This window comes from Cetorhinus maximus, chromosome 2 (genome assembly GCF_964194155.1).
Source record: "Cetorhinus maximus chromosome 2, sCetMax3.hap1.1, whole genome shotgun sequence".
In the NCBI taxonomy this organism is placed as follows: Eukaryota; Metazoa; Chordata; class Chondrichthyes; order Lamniformes; family Cetorhinidae; genus Cetorhinus; species Cetorhinus maximus.
Window position 1 is genome coordinate 217,173,851 of NC_135880.1, and position 26,469 is coordinate 217,200,319.

General features: G+C 44.9%; 1 protein-coding gene across 4 annotated transcripts in view; it reads left to right on the forward strand.

Moving 5' to 3' along the window:
• The window catches only part of pcsk7 (proprotein convertase subtilisin/kexin type 7), a 222,319-nt gene that overhangs the window by 153,497 nt on the left and 42,353 nt on the right, over nucleotides 1–26,469 (forward strand). For all 4 annotated transcript variants that reach the window (XM_078532565.1, XM_078532592.1, XM_078532583.1 and 1 more), the window contains 3 exons: nucleotides 13,686–13,853; nucleotides 17,777–17,884; nucleotides 21,913–22,015. In XM_078532565.1, coding sequence (XP_078388691.1) covers nucleotides 13,686–13,853; nucleotides 17,777–17,884; nucleotides 21,913–22,015 — 379 coding nt within the window. The remainder of the gene's footprint in view (nucleotides 1–13,685; nucleotides 13,854–17,776; nucleotides 17,885–21,912; nucleotides 22,016–26,469) is intronic.

Sequence of the window (26,469 nt, forward strand, 5' to 3'; positions counted from 1 at the left end):
CTCCTCTGACATGTCCTCCTTCTTCCTTAACCGAGGTTTTCCATCCACGGTCGTTGACAGGGCCCTCAACCGTGTCCGGCCCATATCCCGCGCATCCTCCCTCACGCCTTCTCCTCCTTCCCAGAAACATGATAGGGTCCCCCTTGTCCTCACTTATCACCCCACCAGCCTCCGCATTCAAAGGATCATCCTCCGCCATTTCCGCCAACTCCAGCATGATGCCACCACCAAACACATCTTCCCTTCACCCCCCCTGACGGCATTCCGTAGGGATCGTTCCCTCCGGGACACTCTGGTCCACTCCTCCATCACCCCCTACTCCTCAACCCCCACTTATGGCACCTCCCCATGCCCACGCAGAAGATGCAACACCTGCCCCTTCACTTCCTCTCTCCTCACCGTCCAAGGGCCCAAACACTCCTTTCAAGTGAAGCAGCATTTCACTTGCATTTCCCCTAACTTAGTCTACTGCATTCGTTGCTCCCAATGCGGTCTCCTCTACATTGGAGAGACCAAACGCAAACTGGGCGACCGTTTTGCGGAACACCTGCGGTCTGTCCGCAAGAAAGACCCAAACCTCCCTGTCGCTTGCCATTTTAACACTCCACCCTGTTCTCTTGCCCACATGTCTGTCCTTGGCTTGCTGCATTGTTCCAGTGAAGCCCAACGCAAACTGGAGGAACAGCACCTCATCTTCCGACTAGGCACTTTACAGCCTTCCGGGCTGAATATTGAATTCAACAACTTTAGATCTTAAACTCCCCCTCCCCCCATCCCCACCCCGTTTCTTCCCCCCACCCCCCCCACCCCGCTTTTTTTTTTCAATAATTTATATAGATTCTTCTTTCCCCACCTATTTCCATTATTTTTAAATCTAAAACTAAAAGCTTGTCAGCCTTTCCACCCCACCCCCACTAGAGCTGTACTTTGAATATCCTGTCTTCCATTCTTAATTAGCACTTTTCTCAGACAAAACACCTCTTTGACCCTTTTGTCTGTGACATCTTTTGATTATCTGCTCATCTCCACAATCACCACACCCTCAATGTCTCTCTCTCCTCTCCCCCCCCCCCCCCCCACCCACCTTAAACCAATTTATATTTCTCCCTTCTTCTAACTATGCTTCAGTTCTGCCGAAGGGCCATGAAGGCTCGAAACGTTAACTGATTTCTTCTCCGCCGATGCTGCCAGACCTGCTGAGTTTTTCCAGGTAATTCTGTTTTTGTTTTGGATTTCCAGCATCCGCAGTAGCTTTTAGCTTTTTGTTTTTTCCTTAAAACCTACTTCATGAACTGTCATATGACTTTACGTGGCTCAGCGTCAAGTTTGTAAGTGAAAATGGTCCTGTGCTTTGGGACATTTTATCAAGTTGAAGACAATATATAAATGCAAGTTGTTGTTTAAAATAGCAGTAAAGATCATTTTAATCGGAAAAGTACTTTGTGAGCAGTGTGATAGAATTGAATATGGTTGGAAGTGAGAGAAGCAACCTTTGTTTGGATTTGAGGACCTTTGCTGTGACCCTCCTGAGGTTTGTTTCTCTCACTGTTCTTATTTTGAAGGATTTTTGGAAAAAAAGTATTACAATTAAATGCAGGAACAAAGCTGTTCACAGTGAAGTAGCTAGAATTTGGAGAGCCCCATACGAGCTAGGGCCCTGGTTTTAACTGTGTGGGCTGGATTTTACGGCGTTGCGAAGTGTTCCCGAAGGAAATTTGGCAGCCGACGCACCGGAAAGAAGCCAGCCCCGTAGCCATAACGTGCTGCCGGAGCGGGTGGGAGAGAGTGCTAAACAGACAGAGTGGTACTCCAGCCCCTCAGTGGGACGAAGCCCCACCCTCAAGCAGCCAGCCAACCTGATTGTCCCAGCTTCACCAGAACTCGGTAGCGGGTGTTAATTCGGTGAACGTCCATCTGACTAAGGAAGAAGCGGAGCCCGTCTGTCTTCAACATAGTAATAAAAGCAAAGTACTGCCGATGCTGGAAATCTGACATAAAACACCTTCGCTCAGCCCACAAGCATGACCCAGACCTTCCTGACGCTTACCATTTCAAATCACCATCTTACGTTCATGCCCACATGTCCGTCCTTGGCCTGCTGCAATGTTCCACTGAAGCTCAACGCCAACTGGAGGAATAGCATCTCATTTTCTGATCAGGCACATTACAGCCTTTTGGACTTAACACGGAGTTCAACAACTTCAGACCATGAACTCTCTCCTCCATCTTAACCTCCTTTTTAATCCCATTTTTTTTCCCCAACCCCCTCCCCACCACAGGGCCATCTGTCTCTTGTGCTTATGTTGTGCTTTCACAGAGCGCTGACTCTTGTTCTGCTATTAACACATTCTGCTACCTTACCTTTATGTCACTATCAGCACCTTCCTTAGTCTTTAACACTACCATTAACACTCCCTTTATCTTGTGTCCATGACATCTTTGTCAAATCTCTCCCAAGCTCCCACCTATCCCTGACCTTTTATTTTGCTCCATCGCCTCTTAAACAGTATGAAATCCATCACATTTCTACCTCTCTTCAGCTCTGAAGAAGTTATATGGACTCAAAAGCGTTAACTCTGTTTTTCTCTCCACAGATGCTTCCAGACCTGCTGAGTTTTTCCAACATTTTCTGTTATGTTTTCAACATAGATTTACCACAAAACCCAGTATGATGTAAATACAGACACTTTTCCCTTCCATATAGTTTCCCCCAACACCCCACAGGCAGAAACTGGTTCTTACATCTGTGCCCAAATCTTTCCCCAATTAGTATCAGTTGCTCTTTTGTCACAGTATTTGCAACATTAACAATGGGAACTACTGTGGCTGCAAACTGGCCTATGAAGAAGAGAAGGATGCCGGAGCTAGGTGAGTCCGGCTTTTTTGGGCAGGGAGGGATCGAGTAGCCTAGCAAAGGGGTTGGACGGGTGCCGAATTTGGAGGCCAGGCAGGAATGAGCAAAGGGGTGATAACATCTTAGGGGGGTATTTATTTAAAAATGGCAGGTGGGCTGCCGATTTTGGCACCTGCTCACCTACTGTTTTATGGGGGACAGTTCGAGATTGGGTGGGAAAGGCGGTGGACCGGGCACCCCTTGTATTTTACATGACCCAGCACCCCCCGCCCACCCCAAACCAAAAACACGTCTGGAGGGGTGGGCTGTAAAATCCAGCCCTGTAAGTGAATGGATTTTGATCGAGTTAAAATCTCAGCCCAAGAGTTCATGGTTTTCACATTATGGGAGGAGAAACAGCCATGCAGCTTCTCCAATGTTGCCTTATTCAGCCTTTCCATTTTCCTTCAACATGAGATGGTACGTCACAAGCTTTGTGAAAATGTGTCCCTGTAACATTAACTGACCAGTACTTTAAAGATAGGTTTCTGATGTGTACTAGTAAGTGGAATTCCTGATTTATTGATCTTTTATGAATCTTTTACATTTATTTATTCCCTAATTTGCAATGATTGCTTAAACTATATGACTCATCTTCTGTCACAAAATGTGCATTCACGCAGATTATGTACAATCGGATTAATTCTGCATTTTTTATTGAGGCACCTGAAAGAGGAGCCAAGGCCTACTGAACGCTACCGAGGTTACAAAGAGTGAGTGAGGTGGAATTAAATGATGTCAAGTTTGGGTTTTGATAGCCTATAGGACTAAGAGAAGTCCAATGGTAATGGGAGAAGAATTATTTAGAGTTGGAGGCAATGATGAATTTTGATTTCAACACAACGCTGAAAATGTAAGTATCTAGAGCGAGATTTATTTGGGACAATGCCAATATGTGCTATTAACACAGTAATAGCAAGATCAAGAATAGTACAGAGAGAAGCCTGGGAGCAAATTACCTACTGATGTCCTGGCTAGATACTGGTGAAGGGAGGTCTGAAGTGACCGTTTAAAAAATGAGTTCAAAGTTGACGGCGAGATGATACATTGCGGAAGGATCAAGTGTGGCGTGACTAAGTGTGGGTGTATCTGCACCACATGGACTGCTGCGGTCCAAGAAGGCAGCTCACCACCAGCTTCTCAAGGGCAGTTAGGGATGGGCAATAATTGCTGGCCTAGCCAGCGACGCCCACATCTCGTAAATGAATAATATTTTTTTTAAATTATGCGAATGAACCTGCCCTCAGTCACAATCAGTTGCTGAGATGTCAGTTTTATTTATTGATGAATTGAACAATGGGACATAAATTGTTTGATTTTAGTTTCATACTGCCAGCAAAAATGATCATTACACCGATTTTGTTTCCTGATTGACAGATCTCATGACATATTAACAGATGAGCTAATGGCCTCTCTTAAACGTTGTCAAAGAGCACACATCCAGTGTTCAATACTTTCAATGTGATTAGTTACCAATCAAAGGAAAGTCTTCCTAGTCATTGTTTTTAATAGGCACTTGGGAACATTCTCCATTTAACACTGAGACAGGAAACCGTTGTGGAAAAATCATTGGCAGTGACTGACTAATGGTGTCACTCAATCCACTACACACTGGGTGTAATGTTTAATCAGCGCCAGCAGAAATATCTAATCTAAAGGGTGGAAACCGGATGGTAGGCCAGGAATTCGCAACTGTTGCTGCTAGCACTTCAGAAGTACCATTTTGTTTCTCGCGTCTCTTAACTTGAGAGTTTGCATGTAGAATGTAAATATTTTAGTCTTTTGGCCATCTTTAAAGCAAGCTGATGCTCTGTTCAGAATGTTATTGTGTAGACCATATTGCTCTCCAACTCTTTGGGCTGGATTTTTCCTCAGGAGCAGGAAACAGACTTCCCTGATCCCACACAACCCCCCCCCGCCCCCAACCAGGGCAAACAGTCACTCACTGTGATTTTCAAAGGGGTGCTGTCCTTAATTGGCCTAAAGACAGGCTCAATGTCCAATTAAGGACAGTAGGTGGGGTCTTGAAGCTGGCTGGCCAGTCAGAGGCCTCCCAGCTTGAAAGGTGCAGCAGGCTGCAGTAGAGGGTAGGTGAGAGAGAGGGTGCTTCAAAATGGAGGCAACCTCTCTCCAGCTCTCTCACTTTTCCAGAACTGCTTCATCCAACTCAGGGTCACAGGGAGTCAGAGCCTATCCCAACAGGCAATGGGCACTAGGCAGGGTACATCCAGTCCATCACAGGGCACACACACAAACACTGAGGGACAATTTACCATAGCCAACCCACCTAACCAGCACATCTTTGGACAGTGGGAAGAAGCCCACGCAGACATGGGGAAACGTGCAAACTCCACGCAGACAGGCACCCGAAGCCAGGATCGAACCTGGGTCCCTGGAGCTGTGGGGCTTCAGCGCTAACCACTGCACCACCGTGCCTCTCTCTTCGACATTTTTTTTCAATTAAAAAAAATTGATCTTGCAGCCAGGCCACCACCATTGTAGGGTTGGGAGGAGCCGTCTATGCGATGCCCTGAGGTTGCTCGTGCACAGTCACCCACCCAGCCTGCCACCAGAAAGCAGCCTCCAAGCCCCTAAACTGAGCCTCACCACCTGGGAAACACGGAGGCCAACTGGAAAACCCCAGTCAGTCTTCTTTTAAGTAACCTCAGTAGGCTCTTAATGAGTTTTGCCAGAAGCTAGCCACCACCCCTCGCCCCCACCCCAAACAAGCCAACCACCACCCCCCTCAAACACCACCCTATCCCACCTCTGGAAAAAGTAGCCAAGAGGTGGAATGGAGCTAGGGAACCCAGCAGGAGACTGAAAATCCCACCCTTTGACCGGTAGCTAGCGATCATCAAATTATTTGAAGATTATCGATACTTGGCTGAAGGGTTGCAGAGAGCTGAGGACTATTTTACGATCATTACATCATGAGAGAGTGCCTCAGATTTGTTCCACCCTGATTTTAATCTGGCTCTGCTCAGTAGCCCTCCCTATCCCCACCACCCCTTCCAGAAGCACACTACTCGCTGCACTCCGCAACCACAGTCCATTAGAGATGACTTCCCAACGTCAGGAATGGTGGGTCTAAAACTGCTTTATGTCACTCTGTGGCCCTGCACGTTAACACACAGTTAATCACATAGGGTTTTTCATTAAAACCAAACTTGGCGTCTCAAAAAAAAAATTTGGATGCATTCCACTCTGCTTTAGTTTTGGTAAATCTATAAATACAAACTACAGCAAAACGGAAAGAGAAACAAATGAAAGAGAAAAGACAGATTGCCTTACAACGCTATTTCTATGTCACATCTTTCATCTTGTTAAAATCACTTCTAAAACTATTTGTTTGTCATTTTAGAATATCGATTGATCTAGTGGAGTAAAAATAATGTTGCCAGGGAGCTAAAGATTGGAAGCAACTTCTCTTGTGCACAAAACAGGGCGAGTTGCAGATCACTCATGTTGATGCAATGATGGGTGATTTCACTTCTCCATGTAATACAGCCCTGGGGAGTCACAGAGCTCGCAATCCATTACTATAAGGGATATCACATTACCAGAAGATCCAATATAGAATTTCGTAAACAGGAAAGTACTTCTAGCTAAAAAATCTTATTACAATGACAGTTGGTTCCTGTTATTGTGAAGATGTGTTTGAAACTCTGGCTTGATATTTGAGTTACGATTTATTTGAATTACTGTGGAAGATGTACATTCAGTTATGTTAAACATGAATATTCTAACTCCATTGCCGGAAAATTCTGGTTTATCACTTACATAATTGGCTCAGACTTAAGATTCCACAGCTGGATTTGAATAATTGTCAGTGCTTTTGATATGAGAGCTCCTAGGATTAATTTCCCTGTACGGGGTACAGCCAATTTTGGGGAATGCTATATGTTTAGAACCTGAGGCAGACAATGTGAACACTTTTAAAATTAATTTACAGGGTAGTGCTGCTGGCTAGGCCAGCATTAATTGCCCATCCCTAATTGCACTTGAGAAGGTAGTGGTAAGCTGCCTTCTTGAACCGCTGCAGCCCCTGTGATGTAGGTACAATGGCGATATAGTTCCAAGTCGGGATGGTGAGTGGCTTGGAGCGGAAGTGGTGATATTCCCATGTATCTGCTGCCCTTGTCCTTCTAGATAGTAGTGGTCGTGTGTTTGGAAGGTGCTGCCTAAGGGGCCTTGGTGAGTTTCAGCAGCAAATCTTCTAGATGGTACTGCCACTGATTATCAGTGGTGGAGGGAGTGAATGTATGTGGAAGGGGTACCAATCAAGCAGGCTGCTTTGTCCTGGATGGTGTCAAGCTTCTTGAGTGTTGTTGGAGCTGCACTCATCCAGGCAAGTGGAGAGAATTCCATCACATGCCTGACTTGTGACTTGTAGATGGTGGACATGCTTTGGGGAGTCAGGAGGTGAGTTACTTGCTGCAGGATTCCTAGTCTCTGATCTGCTCTTGTAGCCACAGAATTTATATGGCTGGTCCAGTTCAGTTTCTGTTCAATGGTAACCCCCAGGATGTTGATAGTGGGGGATTCAGTGATGGCAATGCCATTGAATGTGAAGGGGCAATGGTTGGATTCTCTCTTGTTGGAGATGGCCATTGCCTGGCATTTGTGAGGCGCGAATGTTACTTGCCACTTGTCAGCCCAAGCCTGGATATTGTCCAAGTTTTTCTTCATTTGGACATGGACTGCTTCAGTACCTGAGGAGTCACGAATGGTGCTGAACATTGTGCAATCATCAGCGAACATCCCCACTTCTGACGTTATGATGGAAGGCAGGTCATTGATGAAGCAGCTGAAGATGGTTGGGCCGAGGCCACTACCCTGAGGAACTTCTGCAGTGATGTCCTGGAACTGAGATGACCTCCAACAACACAGCCATCTCCCTTTGTGCTAGGTATGACTCCAACCAGCGGAGAATTTTCCCCCTGATTCCCATCCCATTCCCATCCCATTCCCAAAACTCTGGTTTTGCTAGGGCTGCTTGATGCCACACTCGGTGAAATGCCGCCTTGATGTCAAGGCCATTCACTCGTGCCTCACCTTGAGAGTTCAGCTCTTTTGTCCATGTTTGAACCAAGGCTGTAGTGAGGTCAGAAGCTGAGTGACCCTAGCGGAACCCAAACTGAGCATCAGTGAGCAGGTTATTGCTAAGCAAGTGCCACTTCACAGCTCTGTTGATGACCCCTCCCATTACTTTACTGATGATGGAGAGTAGACTGATGGGGCAGTAATTGGCCAGGTTGGATTTGTCCTGCTTTTTGTGTACAGGACATACCTGGGTAATTTTCCACATTGCTGGGTAGATGTCAGTGTTGTGGCTGTACTGGAACAGCTTGGCTAGGGGCGCGGCAAGTTCTGGAGCACAACTGTTTAGTGTCATGAATATTGTCAGGGCCCATAGCCTTTGTAGTATCCAGTGCCTTCAGCCGTTTTTTAATATCATGTGGAGTGAATCGAATTGGCTGAAGACTGGCATCTGTGATGCTGGGGACCTCCGGGGGAGGCCGAGATTGATCATCCACTCGGCACTTCTGGCTGAAGATTGTAGCAAATGCTTCAGCCTTATCTTTTGCACTGATGTGCTGGGCTCCTCCATCATTGAGGATAGGGATATTTATGGAGCCTCTTCCTCCAGCAAGTTGTTTAATTGTCCACCACCATTCACTACTGGATGTGGAGGGACTGCAGAGCTTAGAACTGATCCATTGGTTGTGGAATCGCTTAGCTCTGTCTATCGCTTGCTGCTTATGCTGTTTGGCATGCAATAAGTCTTTTGTTGTAGCTTCACCAGGTTGACACCTTAGTTTTAGGTGTGCCTGGTGCTGCTTCTGGCATGCGCTCCTGCACTTTTCATTGAACCAGGGTTGAGTGGCTTGGTGGTAATGGTAGAGTGGGGGATATGCCATGCCATGAGGTTACAGGCTGTGGTTGAGTACAATTCTGCTGCTGCTGATGTCCCACAGTGCCTCATGGATGCCCAGCCTTGCTAGATCTGTTCGAAATCTGTCCCATTTAGCACAGTGGTAGTGTCGCACAGCACAATGGAGGGTATCCTCATTGTGAAGGCAGGACTTCGTCTCCACAACGACTGTGCGGTGGTCACTCCTACCAATCCTCCCATGGACAGATGCATCTGCGGCAGGCAGGTTGGTGAGGATGAGGTCAAATATGTTTTTCCCTCCTGTTGGTTCCTCACCACATGCCACCGACTGAGTCTAGCATCTATGCCCTTTTGGACTCGGCCAGCTCGGTCTGTGGTGCTTCTGAGCCACTCTTGGTGATAGACATTGAAGTCCCCCACCCAGAGTACATTCTGCACCCTTGCCACCCTCAGTGCTTCCTCCAAGTGGTGTTCAACATGGAGGAGCACTGATTCATCAGCTGAGGGGGGTGGTATATGGTTACCAGCAGGAGGTTTCCTTGTCCATGTTTGACCTGATGCCATGAGACTTCATGGCGTCCGGAATTGATGTAGGATTTTTCCTCCAAAATATATACTTTATTCATAAAATTTATAAAGGTACATTACATAACAGTTCAAACTTGACATCTCACCGAGTACGATACAATTTTAAAAAATATAGTTCGTGGCACTCTGAGGTGTCTTGCTCCACTTGCATTTACAGGTCATATTTACAATACGCATTTCATGTCAGACATTCTCTTGTGCATACAAGATGGGTTTTTATACAGCTTCTCCTCGGTGTTCTATGGCAGGAGGGCCTTAGACCGTGGCCTTTCCCCATTGAGCTGTTGCAGCAGCTATCCTAAACTCCCTCACCACGTCGTCCTGGACTTGCAATGTTACAGTCTTTGTTTTGATTCATTCACGGGATGTGGATGTGGACTTTGCTGGCAGAGCCAGCATTTATTGCTCACCCCTAGTTGCCCTTGAGAAGGTGGTGGTGAGCTGCCTTCTTGAACCGCTGCAGTCCATGTGATGTAGGTACATCCACAGTGCTGTTAGGGAGGGAGTTCCAGGATTTTGACCCAGCGACAGTGAAGGAACGGCGATATATTTCCAAGTCAGGATGATGAGTCACTTGGAGGGGAACTTCCAGGTAGTGGTGTTCCCATCTATCTGCTGCCCTTGTCCTTCTAAATGGTTGTGATCATGGGTTTGGAAAGTGCTGTCTGAGGGGCCTTGGTGAATTCCTGCAATGCATCTTGTAGATGGTACACACTGCTGCTACTATGCATCGGTGGTGGAGGGAGTGAATGTTTATGGATGTGGTGCCAATCAAGCGGGCTGCTTGGTCCTGGACAGTGTCCAGCTTCTTGAGTGTTGTGGGAGCTGCACTCATCCAGGCAAGTGGGGAGTATTCCATCACACTCCTGACTTGTGCCTTGTAGATGGTGGACAGGCTTTGGGGAGTCAGGAGGTGAGTTACTCATCGCAGGGTATAGAGTTACACGTCTGTAACACTCAATCATCGACAGCTCTTTGCACTGGAAGACCAGCAAGTTTTGGACAGACCAAAGAGCATCTTTCATCGAATTGTTACTCCTCCAGCGGCACTTGGTGTTTACCTCAGTGTGCGTCCCTGGGAACGATCCGTAGAGCACAGAGCCCTGTGTTACAGAGCGACTTGGGATGAACCTCGACAAGAAGCCACTACATCTCTTTCCACTCCTGCTTTGAAAAGGCACACTCCAGAAGAAAATGGGTGACAGTCTCTTCCCCACTGCAGCCATCTTGAGGGAAGCGTATGGTGGAGCTGAGATCCCAGGTGAGCATGAAGAATGCAACAGGGAAAGCCCTTCACACCAACAACCAAACTATGCCTTGGTGCTTCTCTATGTCCCTGTTGGGAGTGGCCAAGACGCTAAATACTCCTAAAATACTCACTAACAAGCAAAATACTGCAGATGCTGGCTCTGAAGAAGAATGATACGGACTCGAAACGTCAACTCTGTTTCTCTCTCCACAGATGCAGCCAGACCTGCTGAGCTTTTCCAGCGTTTTCTGTTTTTATTACACTAAATACAGCTGATTGCTTGACATTGGCTTGCTTCCTTTGCTGCTGCCTGTAATCAGAAATTAATTGAATTGGTGGCAGGGCTGTCTCTCTTCAAAATACTTATGTACACAATTCTGACAGTTATGGGTGGTGGGTGGAGGGCGGGGGGGGAGGTGCATTCGGGTGAAGAGACAAATTTATCATCTCCACTGGCTGACTCATCAAGGGATGTCCTTGGAAGGACGGTGGGTAACAGCTCAACATTCACGCCTACGATATGGAAGATCTTTTTGGTATTAAAATACTGAGCCTACTACTAAAAATTGATCCGACTCAATGCTGAGCGGGCCAGCTGGACACTGGGTCATCCAAATAGGATATTGCTTGGAAAGTCCACAAAAGCCTATTTCATACAAAACTGTCATACAAGCAAAGGAAAAGTAACCCCATTGCCCTCAGTGCACCATACACAAAGGGTGTTTGGTTGTGGTACACGTGTGCTGCACTGTATTCTTGTTCTATGCCAGGTATTTCTAATGCTGACACCAAAGACCTTCATTCCCTGTACATCATATTATGACCTTGTACACAATATATAGTTGTCCACGGTTGAATATAGTAAAGGAAAGCAGTTCCCATTAGCTGGTGGTACAAGGACTAGGAGACACAGATCTAAGTTTTTGGGTAAGAGATGTGAGGAAGAACTTTTTACGTAGCAAGTGGTAATGACCTGGAACTCGCTGCCTACGAGGGTGGTGGGAACAGAGACAGTCAATGATTTCAAAAGGAAAATGGATTCGCACTTGAGGTAAGTAAACTTGCAGGACTACAGGGATAGAGTAGAGGAATAGGACTGACTGGGTGTACAGAGAGCCAGCATGGACTCATGGGCCAAACGGCCTCCTTTTTTGCTGTAGCGGCTCTAGTCTTATTCCTGTCACTTGTTCACTGGAAATGGCACAGGCTCTCCTAGTCTGTTGTTAAATAAGACACGGTGCTTTGCTTCCTTTCCTAATAACACTGAACCTGCAATGGTGTCTGTTACAGATAACTTTTCTAGATTAGATTGAGCCCAATTGATAGAACCCTCACATGCTCACTTCCATGGTGATAGGACAAACAGAGATCCCCTTTGGAGTTAATACTCTTCTGCCTCTTAGACCTCAGAAAACCAAGAGTGATCGATAGATCATCTTACACAGTTGAACCAAAGTATCAAATTCAAGCGATGAAGTGTATTCAACACGAGTTTATAACCTCAGTAATCTGTAGGCAATTCATCAAAGACTTTTTAAATACTTTAAATGGAGGTGGGGAATGGTAAGAGGGAGATAAATGAAGGCCATAGAGTAAGATTATCATCTTAAACATTAAGCATGGAACACAGATCCTTCCTTATTTCCTAATTCTCATCAGTTAATAAATTTTGCCTTCCCGTGCATTACTGCCATGAAACATGCTGTTTATTCTAGTTACCTGTTGAAGTGTCAGCTTTTTGTGTGTTTTAACCCGAGTGAGGGCTAATGAAGGCAATCGCAAAGTTGGGACCTCTGGCACAAGCCCTGGAGGAGGGTGGAATATGAAGCTTGGGTGCTATATATCGTAAAACAATTCCTGTTTGCCAGCTATTCAATCTAATTAGTGAATTTAATAGATCAAACTGTGCTGTATCTAAAGAGGATGTAGAACTCGTACTACAAAGATGCTAAAACAAGGATTCCATTAAGAGTAAAAAGGAAGAGGAGAAAGGCTTGTATTTATATAGCATCTGTCACAACCTCAGTCCCAAAGTGCTTTACAGCCATTGAAGTGCTTTTGAAGCTTAGTCACTGTTGTAATGGCGGAAAACACAGCTGCCAATTTGTGAGTAGCAAACTCCCACAAACAGCAATACGATGACGACTAGTTCATGTTTTTTTTGTTTATTGAGGGATAAATATTGTCCAAGATACTAGGAATAGTTTTGAAATAGTGCCATGGAGTCTTTTTATATCCAGCTGAGAGGGCAGACTTAACGTCTCATTCAAAAGCCAGCACTCCCTCAGTACTGCACTGGAATATCAGCCATGAACTTTGTGCTCAAGCCCTGAAGTGGGATTGGATACCACAACCTTGTGACTCAGAGGCAGGTGTGCTACTAACTGAGCCACAACTGACACTTAGAATGTAAGAACATGTAGACTTTTGGGACTAGAAATTATATTGTGTTTTAGGAGTTTGAATAAATTGAAGAAGTAGCACTGTATTAGAAAAGTCTTTTCACTTCTGCATTTGATCACCTCCAAACTTGACAGGGCTAATGTTTCTGTTCCCTTACGGTGAAGGTGATAGAAAACTGTGCGGTTGCAACTCAAGTTGCCAGTGGATAGTAATCCACAGCACAGAGGTGCTTATGACACAATCTTGACAGTCTGCCATGCAGCATAAGAATGGTTGGTGCAGGAAGTGGAACGGCCCATTGCATTAGGCTGGGTCTGTTTTTGGCACCTGCCAGATTGTGAGCGGGTGTCACCGGCAATGAAGTTGTGAACATATCCTGCTTGTTGGGCACTAACTCCACACTGACAGGCATCCTGAAATGCTCAGATAACTGGTGTCACACCCAGAGGGACAGGATAAAAGACCTGAGATAGACAATACTAAATGACAGCAAGGATGACCTTGGCAAATTTAAACTTGATGCAGCCCAACACTCTCCCTGCACCCACCCTACCCACCCACCTGTCTTTTTATTTATCAACCCAAGTCTCTCTCAGATGCAACATCAATTAATCCTTTCCTTCCCTTCCTTTCTTGCTGTTGTAACTATTCAGGTGACCTCTGACTGGGATATGCAAGAGGGGACCGGCTGTACAGAGGGCCACACGGGGACCTCAGCTGCTGCACCACTTGCTGCAGGAATGATTGCACTGATGCTTCAGGTTCGCCCGTGTCTGACTTGGAGGGACGTTCAGCACATCATTGTCTTCACATCTACACGGGTAAGAGCAGAGCAAAACTGAACAAAATGTCATCTTTACATAGTGAATAGACTTTTTCAATGCAGATACAGGCCATTTGGCCCAACAAGTCCATCCTGTTGTTTATGCTCCAATACTCCTCCACCATCTAACTCTATCAGTATTCCTTTTTCCCTCTTAAGCTTATCTAGCTTCCCCTTAAATGCATTTATACTGTCCGTTCAACTACTCCCTGCTGTAGCAAGTTCCACATTCTCACCACTCTGGGCAAAGGTGTTGCTCCTGAATTCCCTATTGGATTTATTAGTGACTATCTTATATTTATGGCACTGAGTCCTGTCTTCCCTGCAAATTTCAGAAACATCTTTCCATCTACCCTATTAAATCATTTCATAACCTTAAAGACCCCTATTGGGTCACCTTTCAGTCTTCTGTTTTCTAGAGAAAAGAAACCAATCTTCTTCTATCTTTCCTGATGCCTATAACCTCTCAGTTCAGGTATCATCCTAGCTAATCTTTATTGAACCTTCTAACACCTTGTAAAGATCTATGCTGTGTTCTGCCTTAGTTTAAGAACAAAGTTCTAATGTTCTAATTCCCCACCTCTTGAGGCCTGGTTGAAGTATTTCCTACTGAAATGATCTTTGATCAGCTAGTAAATGAGCCATGTAGCATCGTACTGGCCTATACGGATCAGGGAGAGGCCAGGTTCAGTGTCTGGCCTGTGTTGGGTTAACTAATCTAAGCTGGGGCCGCACTTGAAGCCTCTGAGCCCTTTGGGTGCCAGCCATGGATCGGCTGAGTGACTCAGGATTGACTCTGAGTGAGACTGCTGTGGGTTCAAGTCCCACTCTGAAGGTGACAATTTCACAGCACAATGTAGATATTTTTAGAGCGTTTGGGTGCTGTGTGTTCTACCCTGCTTAGATCCATTATAACCCACAGCACCATTTCATGGGATGAAGTTAGTAAGCACGTAAAACAACATGAGCTAATCAGTGACAGCATGGATTTGTGATGGGCAGATTGTGCTCCATTAATATAACTGATATTTCAGGAAATGTGTAGAATGTACACATAAAGGCAAAGGGGTGCATGTGTCGGATATAAATGTATGTGGGTTTTTCAGTAAACATTTGATAAGATGCCACAGAAAAGATTTGTGACCGTTTCTCTCTCTTGCTCTTCACCACCCCTCCCCCACCTCATCATCTTTCGATTGTACAGGACAGGATCACACGATGTCTTCCTCCTTTTCTTTATATAGGCCCAGGTTTTGCAGTTGCAGTGTCAGCATTCACCAGCATTACTCCTCTGAAACTGATAGCAGCTTATGGAGCCCACACACGCACAGTTAAGTGCGGAGCTCCGGGAGTTGCTGTCAGTGATTCTTTGCTCTGCAGAGGTGCACTGCTGAAGTCATCCCAGGCTCCAATCAATGGGAAATCATTGCACTGTGAGAACTTCAACTCTTGGTAGTGCTGGTAAACCTCTTGAAAAAGTTACACCTTGCTGAATGAGATGTAACTGGGTTTTTAACAGTAGTTCATTTGGTTACTGCTGAACAACCTTACTAGCCCTTGAAGAGCAATTTTATAGTTGTTGAACGTACATTTCCCCTTTATGATAGGAAATTCCACATGCTTCTTTCAAATAATAAAAATTATTTTTAAAGTTTATGATATTTTAACTTCAACCTTAATCCCATGGGTATAACCCAATCATTCATTTTGCTATCTGTAAAATTTAAAAAACTATAAGTGAAGGGTTTCCATGGTTTACACTTCCTGGTTTGCTTCAGTGTGATTGGGTGTTCACCCTGCTTGATGACATCACTGCTGTTGCATGCCTGGAGATCCCATTAATTTGGCACCAGATTCAAACTGACATCGAGAAAGGGGAATCCCACACCACAGAGATTACTGGATCTTTGTGGGTAGCTTTCTTCGAAGTCAGCTGCAAGCACCATCATTTTGTCACTGTCCGCAAACTCTAACCCTGTGTATTCCACTTTGTTCTTATTTTCCCTCCTCGCACCGCCTGATTCTTCAGGCTAAATTCCCCGCAGGTTTTAACTTCCTCCAAATCCTTCAAAACTAGCGATTTTATTTTTTAATCCTGCTTCAGTTCCTGAATATGTTTCGGACGTTCCAAATGAGCAACACTTACTGGAAATTATAGGTGGAAAATCCAAAGGAAACTTGGCTCTTGGGGACGTTGTGGCTAGTATAATTTGAGGAAACTCCATTACCTCAGGATATGGTTTTGTAACTTCTCTGTTAGATTTTATCATTGATAACGAAAATGAATTCACATCAAGATTGATTGCGTATGTGTCAGCACAAAGATTTTCAACATGTTTGTTCGACTGGCCATGTCTGAGTATACTAAAATTCAACCGGAACATGGATATTGCTGAAAAAGACATATTTTGTCGAAGCTTTTTGTCTTGCACTCATCAGGACAATTCACAAGAAAGTGCCAATGTCAGGGGAAACAACAAATTATACTGTATGAGACGAGAGTGCTGATTGGTTGGCAAGTGAACTCTGATTGGCAGAGTCATTGCCGTGGGGAATGCACCAGTTGATGGTGACTGACAGGAAAGTACCAAGCATTGTTTGAATTTTAAACCAGATAGCTTGATTCTGATTGGTCAAGGCATTGCCCTGGGGAATGAACCAGCGAATGGGTGTCACTTATTTTGATTAGCTGAAACAGGCACAATGTGTGTACATGTTCTCTCTGTTTGCAAAGGTAGGTTCCAGTACTCACAAATGTGCCATACTACGAGCCCGACTAACAATCTTAGATTTGTTGTCAGCCTAATTCTTAGCACACTGAGAATTGTTTAGCAAATGTTGTCCAATCGCAGAGTCACATCTCATGTTGGACACTGCTTTGAGTTTTGTAAGCATGGGATGGTGGGGTATGGTCTGTGTTTGCCCATTGTGAACAGTGGAAGGCATATGCTATTTGATATGATCCACCAGTCTTTGGGGCGTATGGTCTATATACCTAGCATCATAATGGCACTGAAATTCATACATTAAAAATTGGTTGTTTCCCCTGACATTGGCAGTTTCTTATGAATTGTCCTAATGAGCGCAAGGTGAAAAGCTTCAACAAAAAATGTCTCTTTTTTTTCAGCAATACTCAAGTTCTGTACTAGCAAATGGCTAAAATGAAACTTTATACATTTGTGTTGTACCTTTCACAATCTCGTTGTTATAAGGATGCCAAGCCAATTGGCAAAGTATGAGTCAAGACATAAATCCTTCTCTTGAGGTTTATTTACAGAATGCAGCATTACATATCTCTGCCTCCTACCAACCAACCAACCAACCCAATGTCCCAGCAGCCTCTTTTTAAAATAAAATGTAACTCTTTTGAGTACAGCCTCTTTTTAAATGTACTCAAGATACTTGATCAATCAATACCCTCCACCTGTTTATCCTTAACCTGAACAATACAATTAACTCTGGCTATAAACCACTTTGGGACTTCCAGTGAATTAGCTTTTAAGTGTAGTCACTGTTGTAACTCTGCACCCATTCTGAGTACAGCTCCATAAACAGCAATGACCAGAGAAACTATTGATCAAGGGGAAAACATTGGCCAGGACTTTGCAGAGAGCTTCCTTGCTCTTCTTCAAAGTTGTGCATTCTGTTCTGTTGAGAACGGATTTGGGGCCTTGGTTTAAGGTCTCTTCTGAAATTCAGCACCCCCAACAGTGCAGCATTCCTTCAGTACCACATTGGGACTTGGACCCACAATCTTCTAATTCAGAGGCAAGTGGATTGCCCACTGAGTCACGGCTAGCACCCATTAATGGGATAGGATATTGTACATGGGGTGGTGAGGATCACAACTGCTGAGGAGTGGAAAATGGTTCTTAATCCACTTGTCGCAACATAGCTTTTATTGTTGTTTTTTTTCTTTAGTTTGATGACCGCGTCGCTGGATGGCAAGTGAATGGTGCCGGATTCAGCCATAGTCACCAGCATGGTTTCGGGTTGCTTAATGCCTGGCGGATGGTTAATGCTGCAAAGGTACGTAGTTGTGGTGAGTTGCTAATCCCCAGTGAGCGGTATCGAGTAGGCTCAGGGTGAAGAAGAGTCAGTCATCGTTCTTCCTGCTGATTGACGTAAGCACACCCTAGATTTAATGGTTTTATCACTGTTAATAGTTTTGCTTCCTCGTGCTGCTGTGTTCAGGAATGTTTTGGGTGCAGTTTCCTGATAATGTAATCAATGCTAACTGATATCATATCTTTCTTTTAAAAAAATATAATATTTTAAAGCTATTTTTCTTGAACAGCAGTCCTGAATGTGAGACTTCCTGTTAAACATTGATAAATCATGGGAGCCTGAGAAAATGGCCTGAGTAAAGGAATCTCCCCATACACTGCATCTGTTCTAGGTGGTACCACTTGCATTTCTTCTTCTTCTTGGGTTGTCTGCCCGAAGGCAGGTCTGACCCACAGCGCCAAGACCTCCACCACAGGTGGGGCAAGGAGGTAGGTCCCGAATCCACCCTAGCCGGAACAGGGATCGATCCCCATGGGCCAATCTGATGCACAGCAGTTGTCCAGCCAACTGAGCCAACCAGCACCCCTAATGAGTCCAAGCTGCTGTGGCAATATGGACTTTTCCATGCATCCTGTAGTGATAGCAGAGGCTTCACTTTCTTTCCATCACCTGGAATCACCAGCCAATAAAATTTGTCTCTCCTTTTGGCTTTGAGGCTACACATCACATGGAAAGGAATACACCAATGGCTGATGTCAGCAGGATATGAATGCACCTTCCTTGAGCATTAAGTCCTGGAGTGAGACTTGAACCTAGAGTTTCTGGGCTCAGAGGCAGGGAAACTATCACTGCACCACAAGACCTCTTGCTTGTGTTTAGCCAGCCAATTAAGTTTGTCACTCCTTTTAGCTTTGCGGCTATACATTTGTACTTGTATGGTCCTAAGGAGAGAAGGGGAAGAAATGGAAAATGGCAGCCAACGTTCTAGCTGAATTACTGGTCTTTCACACTTCTAATACAGGCTCTGTAAGATGTTCCTTCTGTGCTGTGCCTGATGGAGATCAACAGTTGAGTAGCTGGAACTGACTCCAAATTGAATCACCATAAAGCACAGTATGAGTTCCTGCAGAAAACAACCACACGCACATTAAGAAACTACCAACTCCGTGATACCCAGCCTTGCAACGATATGGGCCTCCCCCCCCAAGCGCTCCTCACTTAACACACTTGTGGCAGCAGCATGTTACAGTTCACTCAGGGAGTCTGAGTAGCTGTGTAACATGCAATCTTTCCATGCATGTTGTAACATGGAGCTTATGGATAGTGGTGGTAGAGACTCAAGTTTTCTTTCCATTGCATTGCTGACCAGGAATCTCTCCCATTCTTATTGTGTGTTGGAAAGGCTTGTAGGTCAATGCTCAACCTGTTTGGCTGCATTACAAACATGTCTTCCTTGGTCAACAAGTCCTGGGGTGGGACTTGAACCTGGAGCTTCTGGCTTAGAGGCAGGGATGCTGCCCATTGCGCCACAAGATCTACAATGCACATGTACTCAGCTGTTTAAATTGTTCCCATCTTAGGAGGATCTTTGTATACCATGTTCCCATATAGGAACTGAAGTAGGCCATTCAGCCCCTTGTGATTGTCCCACCAATCAATTAGATCTTGGCTGATCTGTACCTCCATTTACCCACTGTTGCTCTATATTCTTTGATCCCCTTAGCTAATGAAATTCTGTCCCGACCTCAGTCTTAGAAATCTCAATTACTCTAGCATCGACAGCTTTTTGGGGGAGACAATTCCAAATTTCCACAATCCTTTTGTTAAAAAGTATTTCTAATTTCATCCCTGAATGGTTTCCTTCTGATATTAAGACTGTGCCCCTGTATTCTCGATTCCTCCAGCAGCTTCTCTGTATCTAGTCTCTTTGAGCCCTTTTGTCATTATAAATACATTGATTGGATTGCCCCACAAAGTTCTAAACACAGGGGAATCCAAAGCCAGGCGTGCACGATGTTGTCATGATTTAATACTCTTCACCCCAATATCATCCTGGTGAATCTGTACTTCACCTCCTCCAAGTTCAATATATTGTTCCTGAGGTCCAGTGTTGCAAACATGAACACAGTCACTGCAGATGGTGTCTTACCAGTGCTTTGTACAACTCGAGTATAACTCCCTCTCGTTTGTGCTCCAATTCCCTAGAGGTCCATGGCCAACATTTCATTAGCCTTTTGATGCTTTTTTTGGTACCTGTACACCAGGTTTTAGTGATTCGTGTACCTGAACACCCAAACCTCTCTGCTGGCTCCACAGTTTTATACACTTTGGGTAAATGCTGAGCTCTGTATAATGTGGAAACCCAGTCGTAATGTGGATCATGGGAGACTGTCCCTCCTCATTTGCAAGAAATGTTGCTGCCATCCAACGCCATTTATGTCAGTTTACATCGACCCTGTTCGTACAGGTAGCCGATAATGGAGGTGAATCATACTTCTAACATTAAATACTCTCCTGTATTATCAATAGCACCTTTCAAAGTCATATTGCATAGAATTACGTTGAACTATAGCATGAGGTCAGGCCTTTCAGTTGCACATGGAAACTAGAACCAAGAGACCACATTTCAACCGAGGAAATGGAGGAAACAGCAAGGAATGGAGGCAGGTAAAAAAAAATCACCCTAAAGATAATTTGCTGGTTGTTCAAGTTGTTCTCAGGATGTGGCTGATACTGATAAGCTTGCACTCATTTCATTGAGTTAGGCCATAGTTGAGTAATTGATTTTATAACTGAGTAACTAGCTAAGGCATTTAAGAGGATATTAAGAATTGAGCAATAATGTAGGACTGGATGCCAAAATGGATACATGCCTGAGTGCCATTACTGGACCATTTGGATTTCTACAAGTTTTCATGGTCACAATTTTTTGTGGAGCGATCCCACAAATTTCCAAATGCAATTTCACAACTTGCTCCAATGCGACCTGAATGCAGGACATCTAGATCCTCTGTCCAGCACCATGCTTACCACACTTTCATCTTTGATATGAGCAAAAGGGATTGTCTCATAGTATCATGTTAAAGCAGTTAGAGTGTGCTTGCAGTAGTCATCCTGTTCGAGGTCTGTCTGATTCCACACAGTGAGCTGTGATTTGGTGCCCGGGGGATGTTTCTGATCAAAGGCCACTGTACATGACGACAGAACCAACATTGTAAGGCAAATGAGAATGAAGCTACTGCCTCTGGAGGTGCCGAAACTCATCTAAAGGGCTGCTGTTTGACAATCTCATCAGCCTCTGGGGCTGCTTTCCTATGGGAGGATGTGGATTCCATGGGGTGGGGATGCAGACTAGAAATCCAGGTGGAGCCAAGGCAATTTACAGCCAGCTAAACAAAAATGCTGTGTGTGGGGGAGCTGGTGGTATAGTAGTATTGTCACTGGACTAGTATTCCAGAGATCCCCGGGTAATGCTATGAATTTGAATCCCACCATGGCAGATAGTGAAATTTGAATTTAATTTATTTTTTTAAATCTGGAATTAAAAGTCTGATGATGACCATGAAACCATTGTCATCTGGTTCACTAATGCCCTTTAGGGAAGGAAATCTGCTGTCCTTACCTGGTCTGGCCGCATGTGACTCCAGACCCACAGCAATGTGGTTGGCTCTTAAATACCCTCTGAACAAGGGATGGGCAATAAATGGTGGCCTAGCCAGTGATGTTCACATAACATGAACGAATAATAAAAAAACCTTTTACAGGATTTATGACATTTTAACTGAACTTCTCTCCACGCCTTTCCATTATTTTGTATAGTTATTTTATTTTATTTTCTCCTGTGTATAAAATGGCTGTGATCATTTGAAATTTGTCATTCTTGCATTTGTCCCGATGAGTGTAAGGTGAAAATCTTCATCAACATTCCTCCCTTTTCAGCAGTATTCATTATTTTTCTGCAAGGCTACTGTACAGGTGTATAATAATCTCAAAACATATCTGGCGATCAACTGGTTATTATTTAAACACGTGTTCATCTTCCAATCCAGGTCTGGGAATCTGTGCCGTTCCTCAGCTCTTACACTAGTCCTTTCGAGGAAGAGGCCAAGTTCATTCCCTTTCACCCCAACAAGCTGGAGATTTCATGGAATGGTAAGTAGGAAGCCTCTGTGGTTAATGGGCAGTTTGAACAGTAAGGAATTGAGCACGATGACTCCGATCAAGGCCTCTTACTTCTATCTCTATAATGCTGCCTGCTTCCACCTTCATCTCCTGCATTACCACTGAAACCTGTGTCCATACTTCTGTCACCTTAAGGTGCAGTTTCTCCAATGTTCTCCTTGTTGGGCTCCTAGGCTCCATAAACTCCCAACATGTTCAAAACACAATCGCCCATTTTGTTGAATGCTCAATCTTGCAAGTCCATGACTGTTATCCCTACCAAACTACACTTGTTCCCAACCTGCCAAGGTGTCGAATTTCAAATCCTGGCCATCTTCTTCGTGTCCCTCCATGATGCGCTTTGCCCCACCTCTGCAATCTTTTCCAGCCTCTGCGCTCTTTCCACACCCACTAGTCTTCTGACTCTAGCCTTTAACGCATTCCCACTTTCTTTGTCCCACCAGTAGTCGCAAAGCCTTCAGCCACATTGGCGCTTGTTCTCTGGAACTTCCTCTCTGCAGCTCACTGTTTCCTTACTACTCTCAACGTTTTAAAAACCTCTTCCGAACTTAAGATTTTCAATCAAGCTTTCCTCATTTCTTCCTTGCTGGCTTAGTGTCCACTTTCATACACTCATTTGTGAAATGCCTTGTGCTGTATTTTGTATTATATTTCAGTGTCCCTAGTTTTCTGGAATTAGATCGTATTTTTTTACATAATTAAGGTGTCAGCCTTGGCTTTTTTGGCTGCATTCCCACCTTCAACTCAGGAGGTCATGGGTTCAAGGCCCACTCTAGGACTTGAGCACGTAATCCAAGTTGACAGTCTAGTGCAGCACTGAGGGACGTGCAGTCTGTCAAATGAGACATTAAACCGAGGGCCCATATGTACTCTCTGTTAATGGTATGTTAATATTGTTAGGTAATACAGGTGAAGCGTGTTGTTTAATTAAGTACTGTGAGCACATATGAATAGGGGACATGTATGCCTCTCCTCCGTGGCTATGTTCGCAGCCTGGTGGCTCTGCGAGGGGGCACGCAGTGTCCACCGGTACGCTAGAGGTCTTCTGCAATCGGAGGGCTCCCCGAGGACTGGGGTGCATCATCACCCCAGGAAATGATGTTTTTGTTTAATTAGTTAAGTTTCCTTTGACGTTTTGATTTTTGTTACCCACCAGGAGCTGTCACTCCCCCTCGTTTATTGATTTTTGTTTAATTTATTGAGTTTGTTTTACTAAAGAGTATAAATAGGGGACAAGGCCTATCCTCTGGTTGGTAGCATTCTCACCTCTGGGTCAGTAAGTCATAGGTTTAAGCCCCAGTCCAGAGGCTTATGTATAAATAGGGGATAGCTGGGACACAGGATTGAGTGAGAGGAGAGCTGTGAGACTGAACAAAGTCAATAAACTCTCTCTATAAAGAAAAGCTCTGTGTCTTGGTTTCTGCTTCACTAATCTGCTCGGATCCCATTAACACTCTCAAGTGATTGTAAAAAAAACCTCATGGCACAATTCAAAGGAGAACAGGTAAGTATTCCCCAGTATCTTGGCTGATATTTATTCCTAAATCAACATCACTTTCAGAAAAAATGATCTTGCTGGTTATGCTGCAAATTGGCTGTCGTGTTTCCTACAACAATGACTATACTTCAAAAGTACTTCATTGGCTGTAAAGCGCTTTGGGACATCCTGATGTCATGAAAGGCGTTACAGAAATGCCAGTTGTAGATTTCTTTTTCATTTTAAGATGTGCCGTCTGTTTTAATTCAGTCCTGGTCAACATTTGAGTTTTTTCCCGCTCGAGCTCTACAATTCACCTCAGTGTTCCTCCCGCTTTCTTTTCCTTCCCCAGCGCAACATCACTGAGATCAGTTTACAAATCAGTTGTCAGGCAGACAGTTCTTTTTGGATTGGATTGATTTCTGAGGTGGTTAAAAAGAGACGAACTATTAGGGAGTACAATTTCCCTGGGCCTCTCCTGTGACCTTCTCTCCAGTCCCTCTTACAGGCTGAAGGAAGCCACCATGTAAACTCAATGGCAGAAGAATTGAATTTCTAAAGTTTTAACTAATGTGTGCTTCATAAGCTGCCCTTTGTTAACATCACCTGATGTCTGGGAACACTTTGAACGAATCCTTCCTACTGCAGCCTGCATTCTTTGGATAACTATTGTTGAGTAATTTCTGTGGTTCACGGGTATGAATTATAGATGTTCGTCCATCATTCTGTCATCACTGGCAACAGCCACCAGCGTTTTTGTAACAATTTCTAAAGAACGTTTGAAATTGAAGCACATGTTTTCAGTTTATTTAGCATCCCTGACATTCTCTCTGTCTGAACCTTTTAATTCTTCTGAACCCAGTAATTATTTTTACAAAGTGGGTTTAACAAATAGCAAATGACTTAGCTCCATTTCTGTCTGTCTCTCTCCCTCTCTCACGCACACATACACACACACACACACACACGCACGAACACACACGCACGAACACACACGCACGAACACACGCACGAACACACTAACACACGCACGAACACACACGCACGAACACACTAACACACGCACTAACACACACACACACTCAGACACTAGCACATGCACTAACACACACGCTCAGACACTAGCACACGCACTAACACACACACTCAGACACTAACACACGCACTAACACACACACACTCAGACACTAACACACGCACTAACACACACACTCAGACACTAGCACACGCACTAACACACACACTCAGATACTAGCACACGCACTAACACACACTCAGACATTAACACACGCACTAACACACAAACTCAGACACTAACACACGCACTAACACACACACTCAGACACTAACACACGCACTAACACACACACTCAGACACTAACACACGCACTAACACACACACTCAGACACTAACACACGCACTAACACACACACTCAGACACTAACACACGCACTCAGACACTAACACACGCACTAACACACGCACTCAGACACTAACACACGCACTAACACACGCACTCAGACACTTAACACACGCACTCAGACACTAACACACGCACTAACACACACACTCAGACACTAGCACACACACTAACACACACACTCAGACACTAGCACATGCACTAACACACACACTCAGACACTAACACACGCACTAACACACACTCAGACACTAATACACGCACTAACACACACACACTCAGACACTAACACACGCACTAACACACACTCAGACACTAACACACGCACTAACACACACACACTCAGACACTAGCACACGCACTAACACACGCACTCAGACACTAACACACGCACTAACACACGCACTCAGACACTAACACACGCACTAACACACGCACTCAGACACTAACACACGCACTAACACACGCACTCAGACACTAACACACGCACTCAGACACTAACACACGCACTCAGACACTAACACACACATGTGTGCATACAGATACTAACCACACGCGCACACACACACAGACATTAACACACACACACACACACAAACACTAACACACACACACACAGGCAGCATCTGACACACACTCTTTCCCACTCATTCTCTGTCTCACACTCACCCTCTGTTAATTTTAAACTCCTCGCTCCACCTGAACAGAATGGTGCATGGGCCACACAGTGTCAAACCCGCCAGAGAAAGCTGGTGGGATGCAGTAGACCGAAAGTGGTATTTTTTATTCTTATGAGGATTTATTGGTCCAGGAGTGGCATAGCTTCTGCTGACCTCAGGTAGGAGGTCAATGTCAGATAACAAAATGAGGCCTAGCAGTTAACATTGGCTTTGCTTCCTTCTTATCTTCTGAGTAAGTCCAGGTGCTTCAGCCCTCTCAGACAATGAATCCTGCCATCCTGTTAGTCTCTGTCACAGTCTCCCCCACACACCAATCTCCTGTCACAGTCTCCCCCACACACCAATCTCCGGTCACAGTCTCTCCCACACACCAATCCCCTGTCACAGTCTCTCCCACACACCAATCTCCTGTCACAGTCTCTCCCACACACCAATCTCCTGTTACAGTCTCTCCTACACACCAATCTCCTGTTACAGTCTCTCCTACACACCAATCTCCTGTTACAGTCCCTCCCACACACCAATCTCCTGTCACAGTCCCTCCCACACGCCAATCTCCTGTCACAGTCTCCCCCACACACCAATCTCCTGTCACAGTCCCTCCCACACACCAATCTCCTGTCACAGTCCCTCCCACACACCAATCTCCTGTCACAGTCTCTCCCACACACCAATCTCCTGTCACAGTCTCTCCCACACACCAATCTCCTGTCACAGTCTCTGCAACACACCAATCTCCTGTCACAGTCTCTCCCACACAACAATCTCCTGTCACAGTCTCTCCCACACACCAATCTCCTGTCACAGTCTCTCCCACACACCAATCTCCTGTCACAGCTTCCCCAC